Source organism: Manis pentadactyla, chromosome 3 (assembly GCF_030020395.1).
Source record: "Manis pentadactyla isolate mManPen7 chromosome 3, mManPen7.hap1, whole genome shotgun sequence".
In the NCBI taxonomy this organism is placed as follows: domain Eukaryota; kingdom Metazoa; phylum Chordata; class Mammalia; order Pholidota; family Manidae; genus Manis; species Manis pentadactyla.
Genome location: NC_080021.1, coordinates 115,692,053 through 115,705,828, shown reverse-complemented (window position 1 = coordinate 115,705,828; position 13,776 = coordinate 115,692,053). Strand labels below are relative to the sequence as shown.

General features: G+C 35.5%; 1 protein-coding gene across 4 annotated transcripts in view; it reads right to left on the bottom strand.

Annotated features, from left to right (window-relative positions):
* The window catches only part of MTPAP (mitochondrial poly(A) polymerase), a 44,890-nt gene that overhangs the window by 13,573 nt on the left and 17,541 nt on the right, over positions 1-13,776 (bottom strand). For all 4 annotated transcript variants that reach the window (XM_036912258.2, XM_057498340.1, XM_036912259.2 and 1 more), the window contains 2 exons: positions 4,889-5,100; positions 4,062-4,288 (listed from right to left, as the gene is read on the bottom strand). In XM_036912258.2, coding sequence (XP_036768153.2) covers positions 4,062-4,288; positions 4,889-5,100 — 439 coding nt within the window. The remainder of the gene's footprint in view (positions 1-4,061; positions 4,289-4,888; positions 5,101-13,776) is intronic.

Sequence of the window (13,776 nt, the reverse complement as noted above, 5' to 3'; positions counted from 1 at the left end):
CCATTTGACCAGGGAATCCCACTCCTTGGAATTTACCCAACAAATACAACTTCTCAGATTCAAAAAGACATATGCATCTCTATGTTTATTGCAGCACTATTTACAATACCTAAGATATGGAAGCAACCTAAGTGTCCATCAGTATATGAATGGATAAAGATATGGTACATATACACAATGGAATACTATTCAGCCATAAGAAAGAAACAAATCCTACCACTTGCAACAATATGGATGGACCTGGAGGATATTATGCTCAGTGAAATAAGCCAGGCAGAGAAAGACAAGTGCCAAATGATTTCCCTCATTTGTGGAGTATAACAATGAAGCAAAACTGAAGGAAGAAAATAGCAGCAGACTCACAGACTCCAAGACGTGACTAGTCGTTACCAAAGGGGAGGGGTATGGGAGGTCAGGTGGGTAGGGAGGGAGAAGGGAATTGAGGGGTATTATGTTTAGTACACATGGTGTGGGGGGTCATGGGAAAAACAGTGTAGCACAGAGAAGGCAAATAGTGAATCTGTGGCATCTTACTACTCTGATGGACAGTAACTGCACTGGGGTATGGGTGGGGACTTGATAATATGGGTTAATGTAGTAACCACATTGTTTTTTCATGTGAAACCTTCATAAGAGTGTATATCAATAATACCTTAATAAAAAATTTAACAGAAGTGAAAAAGGAACCACAGTGTCCATCTACTTAAGCTGTAAAGATGTACATATACAATCATACATAATGTGACAAGGGACTCATACAGAATATATAAATAATTACTACAAATGAATATGGAAAAGACAGATAATTCAGTACGAAAGTAGGAAAGACTGACAGAAATTTCAAAAGAGATACTGAAATGGCTAATAAGTATATGAAAAGGTGGTCAACTTCACTAATCATTGGGGAAGGAAAACCCATAACACCCCATGATATGCCGCCATAACACATGCATTTAGATTTGCTCTCATGAGAAAAGATAGTACCACATGTTAGCAAAAACAGAGAGCAATTAGGACTTGTATATAATGCCTGTGGGAGTTCACACGTTGAAAGATGCAATGTCTGTAAAAGCTGAAAAACCCAAACCCTACATTATACTTGACAGAAATGAGTACCAATGTTCATCGAAAGAAATGTGCTAGAATCATCATACTAGCAACTGGTTGTAATAGTCAGAAACTACATTTTACACAAATATCTCTCAAAAATAGAATTAAAAAAAAAATCTTTGGTATATTCATATAACAGTACCATGTGGCAATGAAAACAAATGGTCCACAAATACTCTAATAATACAAATTAATTTCCTAAACATAATGTTGAAAGGAAAAAAGCCAGACACAAAACAGTATACACTATATATATCTTTTACCTAAGAGACATACAGGTAAAATTAGTCTCTGGTGTTACAAGAGTATCTCTGGAGTACTCTGTGACCGGAAGGGTACAGCTGGCACCCTTCAATCTGGGTGGTGCTTTCATGGGTGTGTTCAGTCTGTGCATATACATACATGTGCACTTCCATGTGTATTATATTTCAGTTACCTCAGGAAATTTAGATAACCTCTCAAAGCCTCAATTTCATCTCCTATAAAATGAAAATAGCTGTTCTGTCTCTTCAGATTTACTGGAAGAACTGAATTGAGATGTAGCATAAGATTTGTAGCCAAGTGCCTGGCACATACTTAGCACTCAATGAATTGTCAGTGGGTCACAGTGAGCTACCAATTAAAGCTCTCTTCCATGCTGGAGTCTCTGCATGAGTGCTAATATGTTCCCTAGTCATTTCTTCCTCTAACCTCTACTTTGTCATAGGGAAGTACAGGGATTCTGAAAAAATTCTAATCAAACAACCGTTTGTAAGAAAAAGTGCTATATAAACGCACTGAGCAAAGAAGTAAATACAATAAAGGTAGCATAGCCAAAAAAGGAGAGAACACACAAGAAAGTAAGAGATACGTAAGGCATAGTAGTGACAATTACCAGAAAACACACAGAAACAGAAATTCAAGAACAACCAAAGTTGCCACAATGTTCAGTACAAATAGACTTCAGTTTCAAAATGGTCATCCAATCATCTGACATCTATTTACTGAACTTGGCCTATGGACCCAGTACTATGCCAGAATGGAAGTTGCAGAGACTGATAATCAAAGACAGCCTGCCCTAGAAAAGCTTGGCCCAGGCAGGTAGATAAAAGAACTACAGCAATCTAAGGGCTGTTACAATGCAGTGTGTGTGCCAGCTGCTTGGAAGTCAACAGAGCACCAACCTCCTGGGAAGAAGGCAGCAGAATAGCGAGGCAAGACCTAACAAACGAGCCTGTGAGCTGTTTGCTGTCTCTCTTCCCTGCCTTAGTCTTATTCTCTATGTAAACAGAGAAGACAGGAAGAAGGCCATTTCAGGTGTGAAGAAGTACCAAATATCTGAGGGACAACAAGGAGTTTGCTGAAGCTCCTCATTTGCACACAGGAGTGAATGCAAGAAGAGAGAAAGAAAAAGATCAGAGGCCCTAAACAAAACACTACTCCAAACCTGGGTGACAAAGTCCTAGAACTGCTAGGAGGTATCCTGAAATTCATGCTGCTTTTTATTAACAAACAAAATAGTACTTTTCTTTCTAAAAATATACAAGCTGATAGCATCTATATGCATATGTCTTCTTGAATCTGAGAAGTTATATTCACAGTCAGAAGAAATAAAATCTCCACAAGATGAAGTCACTTAGCTAGTGAACATGGACTCAGTCTTAGTGATAAGACTGCTGGGGCTGTTTCACAGCTTAACAGTGTTTTTACTCTTAGCCACATATTGCTGCATATACATCAACATGGGACCACTTGTGAAAACATGAAATATAAAAAAACATAAATTTTCAAAAATACAAAAATTAGGAAAAAAATATTTTGATAAATTCTCCTCAAAATAATCTGTACATCCTTAATGCACATTCATCTATGAAAAATTCTTGTATAGCAAATCTGAGATATCACTAGAACGTCAAAAACCAAAGATTAAAAAGCAGAAACAATTCTATCAAATTTGCTTTGTGTTTATTGGCAATTCATACCTACACCATGTTATGTGCAGAGAAGCAACTGCAAAAAAGCCTGAAAATTTCTTTTTACCATGTTTAAAAAATAACACTGGCTATGTTAAACCAGCAAATTTAGTATCTTTTACTTACTTACTTACATTTATTTGTGTATGTGTGTTCATTTATTTATTTATTTATTTAATGGTATTATTGATACACACTCTTAAGAAGGTTTCACATGAAAAAACAATGTGAAGAGGAATAGTGGTTGAAGTGACCCTCTGAAACACCAAGCTAAGCAAACCATTTGAGGTTTATTCCATAGAGAATAAAATCTCTTTAAAGATTATTTTAAAGAGTGAAGAATTAGGGATGTACTTTAAAAGAATTATCTGGCAGCAATGTATAGGATGGGTAGAAAATAGAATGTATTTGCATTTTTAGGGTATCCCTTATTATCTTTTATTAGAACTGTATTATTTTAGTATCTCCTCCAGCAGTCTACCAAAATGTCATTTATTTACAATATAAATTTAAATATGCACAAATTTTAAAATAATTTACCTAACATTGCTTATAAACATTTAACAAAAGCACACACTTAGGATCTTCAGACCATTATAAAAGTTTTTATTAGCACCTCCATTAGAAATCTGGAAATACAGATTTGGAAAGCCAACTCCAAAACTGAACCAATCAAAGGCTGTATCTGGGATACATCTTTTTTTCAAGGTCATTCCAGGCTTGGCCAACTAAGGGAGAGGCTCCAACTGTCATGACAGTTATAAACAACCTAGCCAACTGACACAAGGACGACCGTCTCAGAAGATTCTGAAGGCCCCTCTCATGACCTCTAGTGGACATTAACAAAATACAAAGCACTTAAATTTTAGATTCACAAAGCTTTTTAAAATACAGAAGACATATCTGACTATTAAACAAATACACATGGCTTTCATAACACATGGCAATTATGTTCGTTCAAAACATCATAAAGAGAAAATAGACTGCTTCTAGGCTTACCTGCTAGGGTTTTTAGGTAGTCTAGGGTTGGAAGTATAGGGGGTGATCTTGTCTGAAGAAAAAAGATGACCATCATTGTAAGGGAGAAATTTGTAATCCAAGCACCAGGGATACTACTCGTTAATGAATGTATTCGAGCCCAACATCGGACACTGAACACCAAGGCTCTCACTCGTGAGTCCAGGGCACCATAGATATAAAGGAGTTCAGAACTTTTCAGAGCAATCCTTCAAAAAATAAAAATAAAAAATAACTTCAAAACCCCAAAATTATGACCCTAGGATAAAATAAAACACATACATGGAAACATATCTAAATATCTTACTATATCTAAATGTATTCAGAACACCATAATCAGATAATCAAAAGCATTAATTATTTGCAATATAAAATTTAATGAGAATAGCTGAATATCAAATTCATTATCTTTAAATGTCCTTTTAAATGTTGGTAGTCACAATGTAGTTCTTAAACTTAGAATTTTTAAATCAACATTCCTTAACATGACTTAAATAAAAGTGAAACACACTTACATAAAAGTAAGTGCTCTTTTGGTAACTGTCAATAAAGTTTACAATGCATTTGTAAATGAAAGGCTTTACACCTCAGTTTCACACCTTAGTTATCTAGTCCTTTGGCAGATGAGGAAAACATTCTACTTATTTTTTTTTAATATTTTTTAACTTTTAAAAATTAACATTGTAAAAAAATTTTTTTAATTATTATTAAAGTAATTCTAGGAGTCCAAAGCCACTGTTTCTGTACAAGAAAAACTGCTAATGCCTTACAATATTCATATTTAAAATGATAAACTTAAGACATCATACCTATTGTTCATAGTCAAATCACACTGAAATCCAGAGGCCTGGTGTGAGAACCTCACAAGAGGACACCGAGCATTTAGTATTTTCTGTATACCCACACAACCAGGGCCAAAGTGGTCAAGGCATTCTCCTAAAACAGACAGGATCTTCTGAGTTGCATTTCTTTCTGAAGGAACATTTTTCACTTGAAATTCCATCAGAAAATTTCCTGAGGTCTGAATAATAAAAACATTCATAAATAGGAGCTTTCTATAAAAATAAATTTCTTAAATAAACTTCTAAAATGATGCCTAAATCGTTTCTGTCCCCCCATTAAAAAAAAAAAAGCCAAAGAGATTTTCATGCAATCACAGACAAAAGCAGATTTCAGAAATCTTCAGGGGTCTTTTGTTTCTCCAGGATATAAAGCACTAACTTGAAAAATCCCTGGTTTTTTAATAATGAACATATATATATATCAATCGTAAAGCATTACATGTAGAGCCACTGACTATAAACTGAGTGAACATATACACTTTCCCCTTCCTCGTTAGCCATTCCATTCTAATAGATGCTATAAACCCACAGTAATTAGAATAGGGGAGTACATGTCTAAGAACAGCAAATCAATGGAAGAAAATTGGATGGTATAAACAGACTTAATTATATATAGGAATTTAATATTTAATAACATGAACTCAGCAAATTCATGGGGGAAAATCACTATTCAATGAATGAGTCATGTGATCATTAGAAAAATAAACTGGATCCTTACTCTAATCCTAAAACTATAAAGTACATTCAACCTGGATCAAAGATTTTAAATGTAAAACGTTTAATCAGTGAAGTACCAGAAAACAATAGATGAAGGTTTTTACAGTCTTAAGAGTAAAGATTCTTTAAGCAAGATACAAAATTCCAGAAGGCACAATAGAGAAATATGACTCCATAAAAATTAAAACCATCTTGAGGAAAAGCATATATTCACTACTAAATAAAAGACAAAGTAAGGCAATAATACTTATGTCACACAAAGGGCAAATTCCCCTAATTTATGAAGGATATGCAAAAATGAAAGGGAGGAAAACCCACCCAATTCTAAAAATTGAAGAAATTAATAAAACAGCAATAAAATTTTTCATTTATCTGCCTGTCAAAGACAAAATGGCTGACAGAATAAGCATTGGTGGGTATAGGGGAACATGTATATAGTGTCACTGGAAGTGTAAAGTGGGACAAACTTTGTGGATAACTTTAAAACTACTGAAACTTTAAAGGTATAACACTCTGACTAGCTACTAAAATTCTAGGGAATTATCCTAAAGGAGTACTTGCATAACTGAGCATATTTACAAAGCTGTTTCATTCACTGCAGTATTATTTGTGCGGTACGCACCTTTGGGAAGCTCTGTCTAGCTTAGTAAGGGCCCCTACCCTCAGCCTTTCTCAGAACTCACTCGTACTGTGAGGATCCAGACACCAATACCACCGGTGATGGTGGAGAGCCACACCGTTACTCCCAGCTGAGTGTCTCAGGGTGGGGCTGGATGGGGGGTGTCAGCACTGCGGGAGTGTGCCACTTAGTCATCCAGAGCTCTCCACTGGGAGCTGGAACTGAGGCTCAGAGGCAGCTGTTAGGCTGAAATGTATAACTCAGAAGCTTGGGGACAGGCACATTCCACACCACAAGGACAAAAATGTAAAGGAAATCAATGCGGGTGGGGAAAAGGGAGTAAGAGGACAAAGATAAAGCAAGTATTCAGAGAGAAAACAGAACAGTTCACGGGTACTTGACAGCTCACACTTCCTCATTCTAGTCCTTTCCTAAGACTTGTCCACATTTCTGACCCTGGGTTCTATGATGCTTCCTCCACTTTTTTATTTTAAGCTAGTTGGGTTGCCTTCTGTCATGTGCAACCAAAGAATATTAACTAATGTAGTTGACAGTAGAAGGGATAGGTGCAATTATCACCTTAATTGTTTAACAAATAAGGACTGGTTAAATAAATGATGGCACATTTATTCAACGGACTATTTATTCTGCAGCGATTGCAGAGAGGATATAACAGACTGAATTGCCAGGACACTATTAACTGGGAAAAAATATCAAGTTATAATCTGCACAGGTTAAGTTATAACCTATAAAGGTTTTTTTGGAAAAAATACACAAAAAAATACATTAAACTATTCACTGTACTTATCTCTGGAGGTGGTAGGACCATCAGAGAGACTTACATTACCCATTTTTGTTACTTTATAATCAGAAAAAAATGCGTTTAAAAATATTTTTTTATATACAAACAATCCCCACAAATAAACACATTGTATTTTCTCTAGTGATGTCTGTCATCTAGACAGATTTGTATTTACTAATTAACTGTTCAATTGATGGGAGTACAAACATGAACTTCCTGTACAACATTAAAACTTCAAAAAAATCAAGCTTTGCCCATTTGTTAAACATCTTTATAACTTTTGGCTCCCTAGTCCATTCCAATTTAATTTAAATACACACCAATTTATATGAAAAGGGTGAATGCAAACAAGGGCAACCAATGAATATAAAGCATGGAGTTCCTTAATAGAGAAATAGGATAACTGAGCCTAATTCCATCTTACCCAAGAAGCAAGAGATTGAGAACCACATCAGAGGATTAGATAAATGGAATCTGCAGAGAACTAAAACACTATAGGTATGGAAGATGCAGGTCATGAAAAACACATCTATTATGAGCAAAAGTCCCTCACAAAAATACTCTCTGCTATCAAACAAAATGTAGAAAAACTCTTCAGATAGCTAAATCAATAAAAATTTTTATTAATTTTGCTATACCTATAGTACTTAGTTTCAGATAGATTTTTAAACTATTACTGCACATTCCTCCTAATCACTCTAGTATTATACCAATATCTAATACAGACAAAACATGAGTTAAGCATGTTGAGCCCATAGTAACAATTTTGATAAAACAGGGCTTAGCAACCAATTTTTACTTCTATTACACCAATCTTCTAAGATATAGACCCTTATTAGAAAAAGGAAAACCAGAAGAAAGAGCAGTCAGATTTCAGCTTAGGATTTTGCGCTAAAATGATATTGTTACAAGTTATATGACACATTTCACATGTAAGCATCCTTCACACATTAAAAAACTTATGAAAATTTATGATTTTGGTTTATAAATAACTTCCATTTATTTATTAGCAAATCATCTGTTTAGTGCCTGTGGTACACAGGCTCTGCCAAACAGCACTGTAAGGCAAAAAAAAATTCTAACACTCTTGCTAACTCCCCTCAACCTGGGATGATAAATAAGCATGCAGAACTATAAACCAAGGTAGAAACCAGACATACACACAGAGTACTAGGAGGTAGAGGAAGGAGCATTGAGACTGCACAAAGTAGTCAAAGAAACAGTTTTATGAATTAGATGAATTTAAAAAGACCCTTCATTTTTCATTGTTTCATTTTTATTGTTTCTATAAGCAAAACTATTATATAATTTTAAACATGCACACATTTCAATTACATGTTTATAACACTTCACATGCTAAGCCTGTATACAAAATAAATGCAGATAGTTCAGTGAGAATAGAACATTGTTATATTAAAATATCTATTCTAAATAACTCTATATTTTCTAAACATCTATGACCCAACTAAGTTTCCAACTGCTCCTGATATCGAAGAGAAAAAACATTGTGTTTCCTATTTGTATAGTATTAAAATAACTCCTCCCGACTGCAGCCTGGCGGCCGGGGAGGCAGAAACTGTACCGCTTCACCTTAAACTGGTTAATAGTGGCATGGAAAATCCATTTGATTAAAGATGGCAGCATGAGAGGTGAGACAGAGGCCTCCTCCTAAAACCACATATAATACGAAAATATAATTAATACAACTAATCCTGAAAGAGCAACAGGAAAGAAGGCTGTGCCAGACTGTATACAACTGGAGAAGAGAACAGACCTCATGGAAGAGGGCACCAGCGCGGCTCCCCCGCGACACCTGACATCACTCCAGGGGGACTGAGCAGCTCCAGAAAGTAGAGTTCTGAGCACTAGAGGGCATCACATACAAATATGAAACATCAAAGGAACCTGGATCAAACCCAAATCCCACAACCAGAAAAAGGGTCCAGTGAAACTGAACTCATCAATCTTCCAGACAGAGATTTCAAAATAAAAATCACAAACATGCTCATGGAGGTACAGAAAAATATTCAAGAACTCAGGGAAGAATTCCAGGCACAGATTCAATCATTACAGAATACAGTATCAGAAATGAAACATACAATGGAGGGATTTAAAAGAAGATTAGATATAGTGGAGGAGACCGTAAATGGAATAGAAATTAGAGAAGAGGAATACAAAGACACTGAGGCATAGAGAGAAAAAAAAAGATCTCTAAGGATGAAAGAATATTGAGAGAACTGTGCAACCAATCCAAACAAAACAATATTTGCATTATAGGGGTACCAGAAGAAAAGGGAGAGTGTCTTTGAAGAGGTAATCACTTAAAACTTCCCCAATCTGCAGAGGGAGATAGTCTCTCAAGCCATGGAGGTGCACAGAGGACCCAAGGAAGACAACAACAAGACATATAATAATTAAAATGGCAAAGATCAAGGACAAGGACACACTATTAAAAGCAGCCAGAAAGAGAAAAAAGATCACATACAAAGGAAAACCCATCAGGCTATCATTGGACTTCTCAACAGAAACCTTACAGGCCAGAAGGTAATGGCGTGATGTATTCAATGCAATGAAACAGAAGGGCCTCGAACCAAGAATACTTTACCCAGCAAGATTATCATTTAAATTTGAAGGAGGGATTAAACAATTTACAGATAAGCAAAAGCTGAGAAAATTTTCCTCCCACAAAACACCTCTACAGTGCATTTTGGAGGGACTGCTATAGATGAAAATATTCCTAAGGCTAAATAGCTGTCACCAGGGAAAATAAAACCACACAAAGTAGAACAATTAATTACTAAGCAGATGCAAAATCAAATCAACTACTCCCAAAGTCAATCAAGAGATAGAAAAAGAGTACAGAATATGATATCTAAGATATAAAGAATGGAGGAGGAAGAAAAAGGAGGAAAAAAAAAGCTTTAGGTTGTGTTTTTATTAGAATACTAAGTGAGTTAAATTAGACTCTTAGATAGTAAGGGAATTACCCTTGAACCTTCGGCAACCATGAATCTAAAGCCTGCAATACCAATAAGTACATACCTATCGATAATTATCGTAAAGGTAAACAGTACGAATACACCAATCAAAAGACAGTCACTGAATGGATTAAAAAACAAGACCCGTCTATATGCTGACTACAAGAGACTCACTTCAAACCCAAACACATACACAGACTGAAAGTAAAGGGATGGAAAAAGATATTTCATGCAACTAATAGGGAGAAAAAAGCAGGAGTTGCAGTACTTGTACCAGACAAAATAGATTTGAAAACAAGGAAAGTAACAAGAGACAAAGAAGGACATTACATACCAATAAAAGGGTCAGTCCAACAAGAGGATATAACTATTATAAATATGTATGCACCCAAAAGAGGATCACCTACATATGTGAAACAAATACTAACAGAATTAAAGGGGTAAATAGAATGCAATGCATTCATTTTAGGAGACTTCAACACTCCACTCACTCCAAAGGACAGATCACCCAGACAGAAAATAAGTAAGGTGACAGAGGCACTGAACAACGTATTAGAAGAGATGGACCTAACGGATATCTACAGAACACCACCCAAAGGCAACAGGATACACATTCTTCTCAAGTGCACATGGAACATTTTCAAGAATACATCATATACTAGGCCACAAAAATAACCTCAGTAAATTCAAAAACACTGAAATTGTACCAACCAGCTTCTCAGATCACAAAGGTATGAACCTAGAAATAAATTACACAAAGAAAACTAAAAAGACCACAAACACATGGAAGCTTAACAACATGTTCCTAAATAATCAATGGATCAATAACCAAATAAAAACAGAGATCAGCAATATATGGAGACAAATGACAACAATAATTCAACACTGCAAAATCTGTGGGACACAGCGAAGGCCGTGTTAAGAGGGAAGTATATTGCAATACAGGCCTACCTCAGGAAAGAAGAACAATCCCATGGTGAACAGTCTAAACTCACAATTAATGAAACTAGAAAAGGAAGATCAAATGAGACCCAAAGTCAGTACAAGGAGGAACATAATAAAGATTAGAGAAGAAATAAATAAAAGCAAGAAGAATAAAACAATAGAAAGAATAAACAACAGGAGGAGCTGGTTCTTCAAGAAAATAAACAAAATAAATAAACCCCTAGCCAGACTTATCAAGAAGAAAAGAGTCTACACACATAAACAGAATCAGAAATGAGAAAGGAAAAATCATGACACATACTATAGAAATACAAAGAATTATTAAAGAATATTATGAAAACTTATATGATAACAAACTGGATAACCTAGAAGAAATGGACAACTTTCTAGAAAAATACAACCTTCCAAGGCTGACCAAGGAAGAAACAGAGAATCTGAATAGACCAATTACCAGCAAGGAAACTGAATTGGTAATCAAAAAACTACATAAGAACAAAACACCTGGACCAGATGGCTTCACCACTGAATTTTATCAGACATTTAGTGAAGACCTAATACCCATCCTCCTAAAAGTTTTCTGAAAGGCAGAAGAGGAGGAAATACTCCCAAACTCATTCCACGAGGCCAGCATCAGTCTAATACCAAAACTAGGTAAAGACACCATAAAAAAAGAAAATTACAGACCAATATCCCTGATGAACATAAATGTAAAAATACTCAACAAAATATTAGCAAACTGAATTCAAAAATACATCAAAAAGATCACTCATCATGATCAAGTAGGATTTATTTCAGGAATGCAAGGATGGTACAACATTAGAAAATCCATTATCATCTACCACATCAACAAAAAGAAGGACAAAAATCACATGATCATCTCCATAGATGCTGAAAAAGCATTTGACAAAATTCAACATCCGTTCATGAAAAAACCTCTCAATAAAATGGGTATAGAGGGCAAGTACCTCAACATAATAAAGGCCATATATGACAAACCCACAGCCAACATTATATCTAACAGCAAAAAGCTGAAAGCTTTTCCTTTAAGATCGGGAACAAGAAAAGAATGCCCTCTCCTCACTGTTATTCAACATATTCTGGAGGTCCTAGCCACAGCAATCAGACAGCACAAAGAAATAAAAGGCATCCATATTGGCAAGGAAGAAGTTAAACTGTCCCCATTTGCAGATGACATATTGCACATAAAAAACCCTAAAGAATCCACTCCAAAACTACTAGAACTAATATCTGCATTCAGCAAAGTTGCAGAATACAAAATTAATACACAGAAATCCATTGCATTCTTATATACTAACAATGAACTAGCAGAAAGAGAAATTAGGAAAACAACTCCATTCACAATTTTATCAAAAAGAATAAAATACCTAGGAATAATCCTAACCAAGGAAGTGAAAGACCTATACCTTGAAAACTACAAGACACTCATAAGACAAATTAAAGAAGATACCAATAAATGGATATACATTCTGTGCTCATGGATAGGAATAATTAATATTGTCAAATTGGCCATCCTGCCTAAAGCAATCTACAGATTCAATGCAATCCCTATCAAAATACTAACAGTATTCTTCAACAAACTAGAGCAAGTAGTTCTAAAACTCATATGGAACCACAAACGACCCGAATAGCCAAAGCAATTCTGAGAAGGAAGAATAAAGCTGGGGGTATTATGCTCCCTGACTTAGAGCTCTACTACAAAGCCACAATAATCAAGACAATTTGGTACTGGCACAAGAACAAACACATAGACCAATGGAACAGACTAGAGAGCCCAGATATAAACCCAATCATATATGGTCAATTAATATATGATAAAGGAACCACAGACATACAAAGAGGAAATGACAGCATCTCCAACAACTGGTGTTGGCAAAACTGGACAGCTACATGCAAGAGAATGAAACTGGATGGATAACCCCATACACAAAAGTAAACTTGCAATGGATCAAAGACCTGAAGGTAAGTCATGAAACCATAAAACTCTTAGAAGAAAATATAGGCAAAAATCTCCTGAATATAAACATGAGCAACTTTTTCCTGAATGGATCTCTTTGGGCAAGGGAAATAAAAGCAAAAATGAACAAATGGGACTACATCAAACTAAAATCTTCTGCACAGCAAAGGACACCATCAGCAGAACAAAAGGCATCCTACAGTATGGGAGAATATATTTGTAAATGACATATCTGACAGGGGGTTAACATCCAAAATATATAAAGAGCTCATGCCTCAACAACCAAGAAACAAATAACCCAATTATAAAATGGGTGGTAGATAACAACACTTCTCCGAAGAAGAAATTCAGATAGCCAACAGGCACATGAAAAGATGCTCCACACTGCTAATCATCAGAGAAATGCAAATTAAAACCACAATGAGATATCATCTCACACCACTTAGGATGGGCAGCATCAAAAAGACTAAGAACAACAAATGCTGGCAAGGATGAGGAGAAAGGGGAACCCTCCTCCACCTCTCATGGGAAGTGGAAAGCAATATGGAGGTTCATCAAAAACTAAAAGTAGAAATACCTTTTGACCCAGGAATTCCACTCCTAGGAATTTACCCAAAGAATACAAGTTCTCAGATTCAAAAATACATATGCACCCTTATGTTTATTGCAGCACTATCTACAATAGCCAAGATACGGAAGTAACCTAAGTGTCCATCAGTAGATGAATGGATAAAGAAGAGGTGGTACATATACACAATGGAATATTATTCAGCCATAAGAAGAAATCAAATCCTACCATTTACAGCAACATAGATGGAG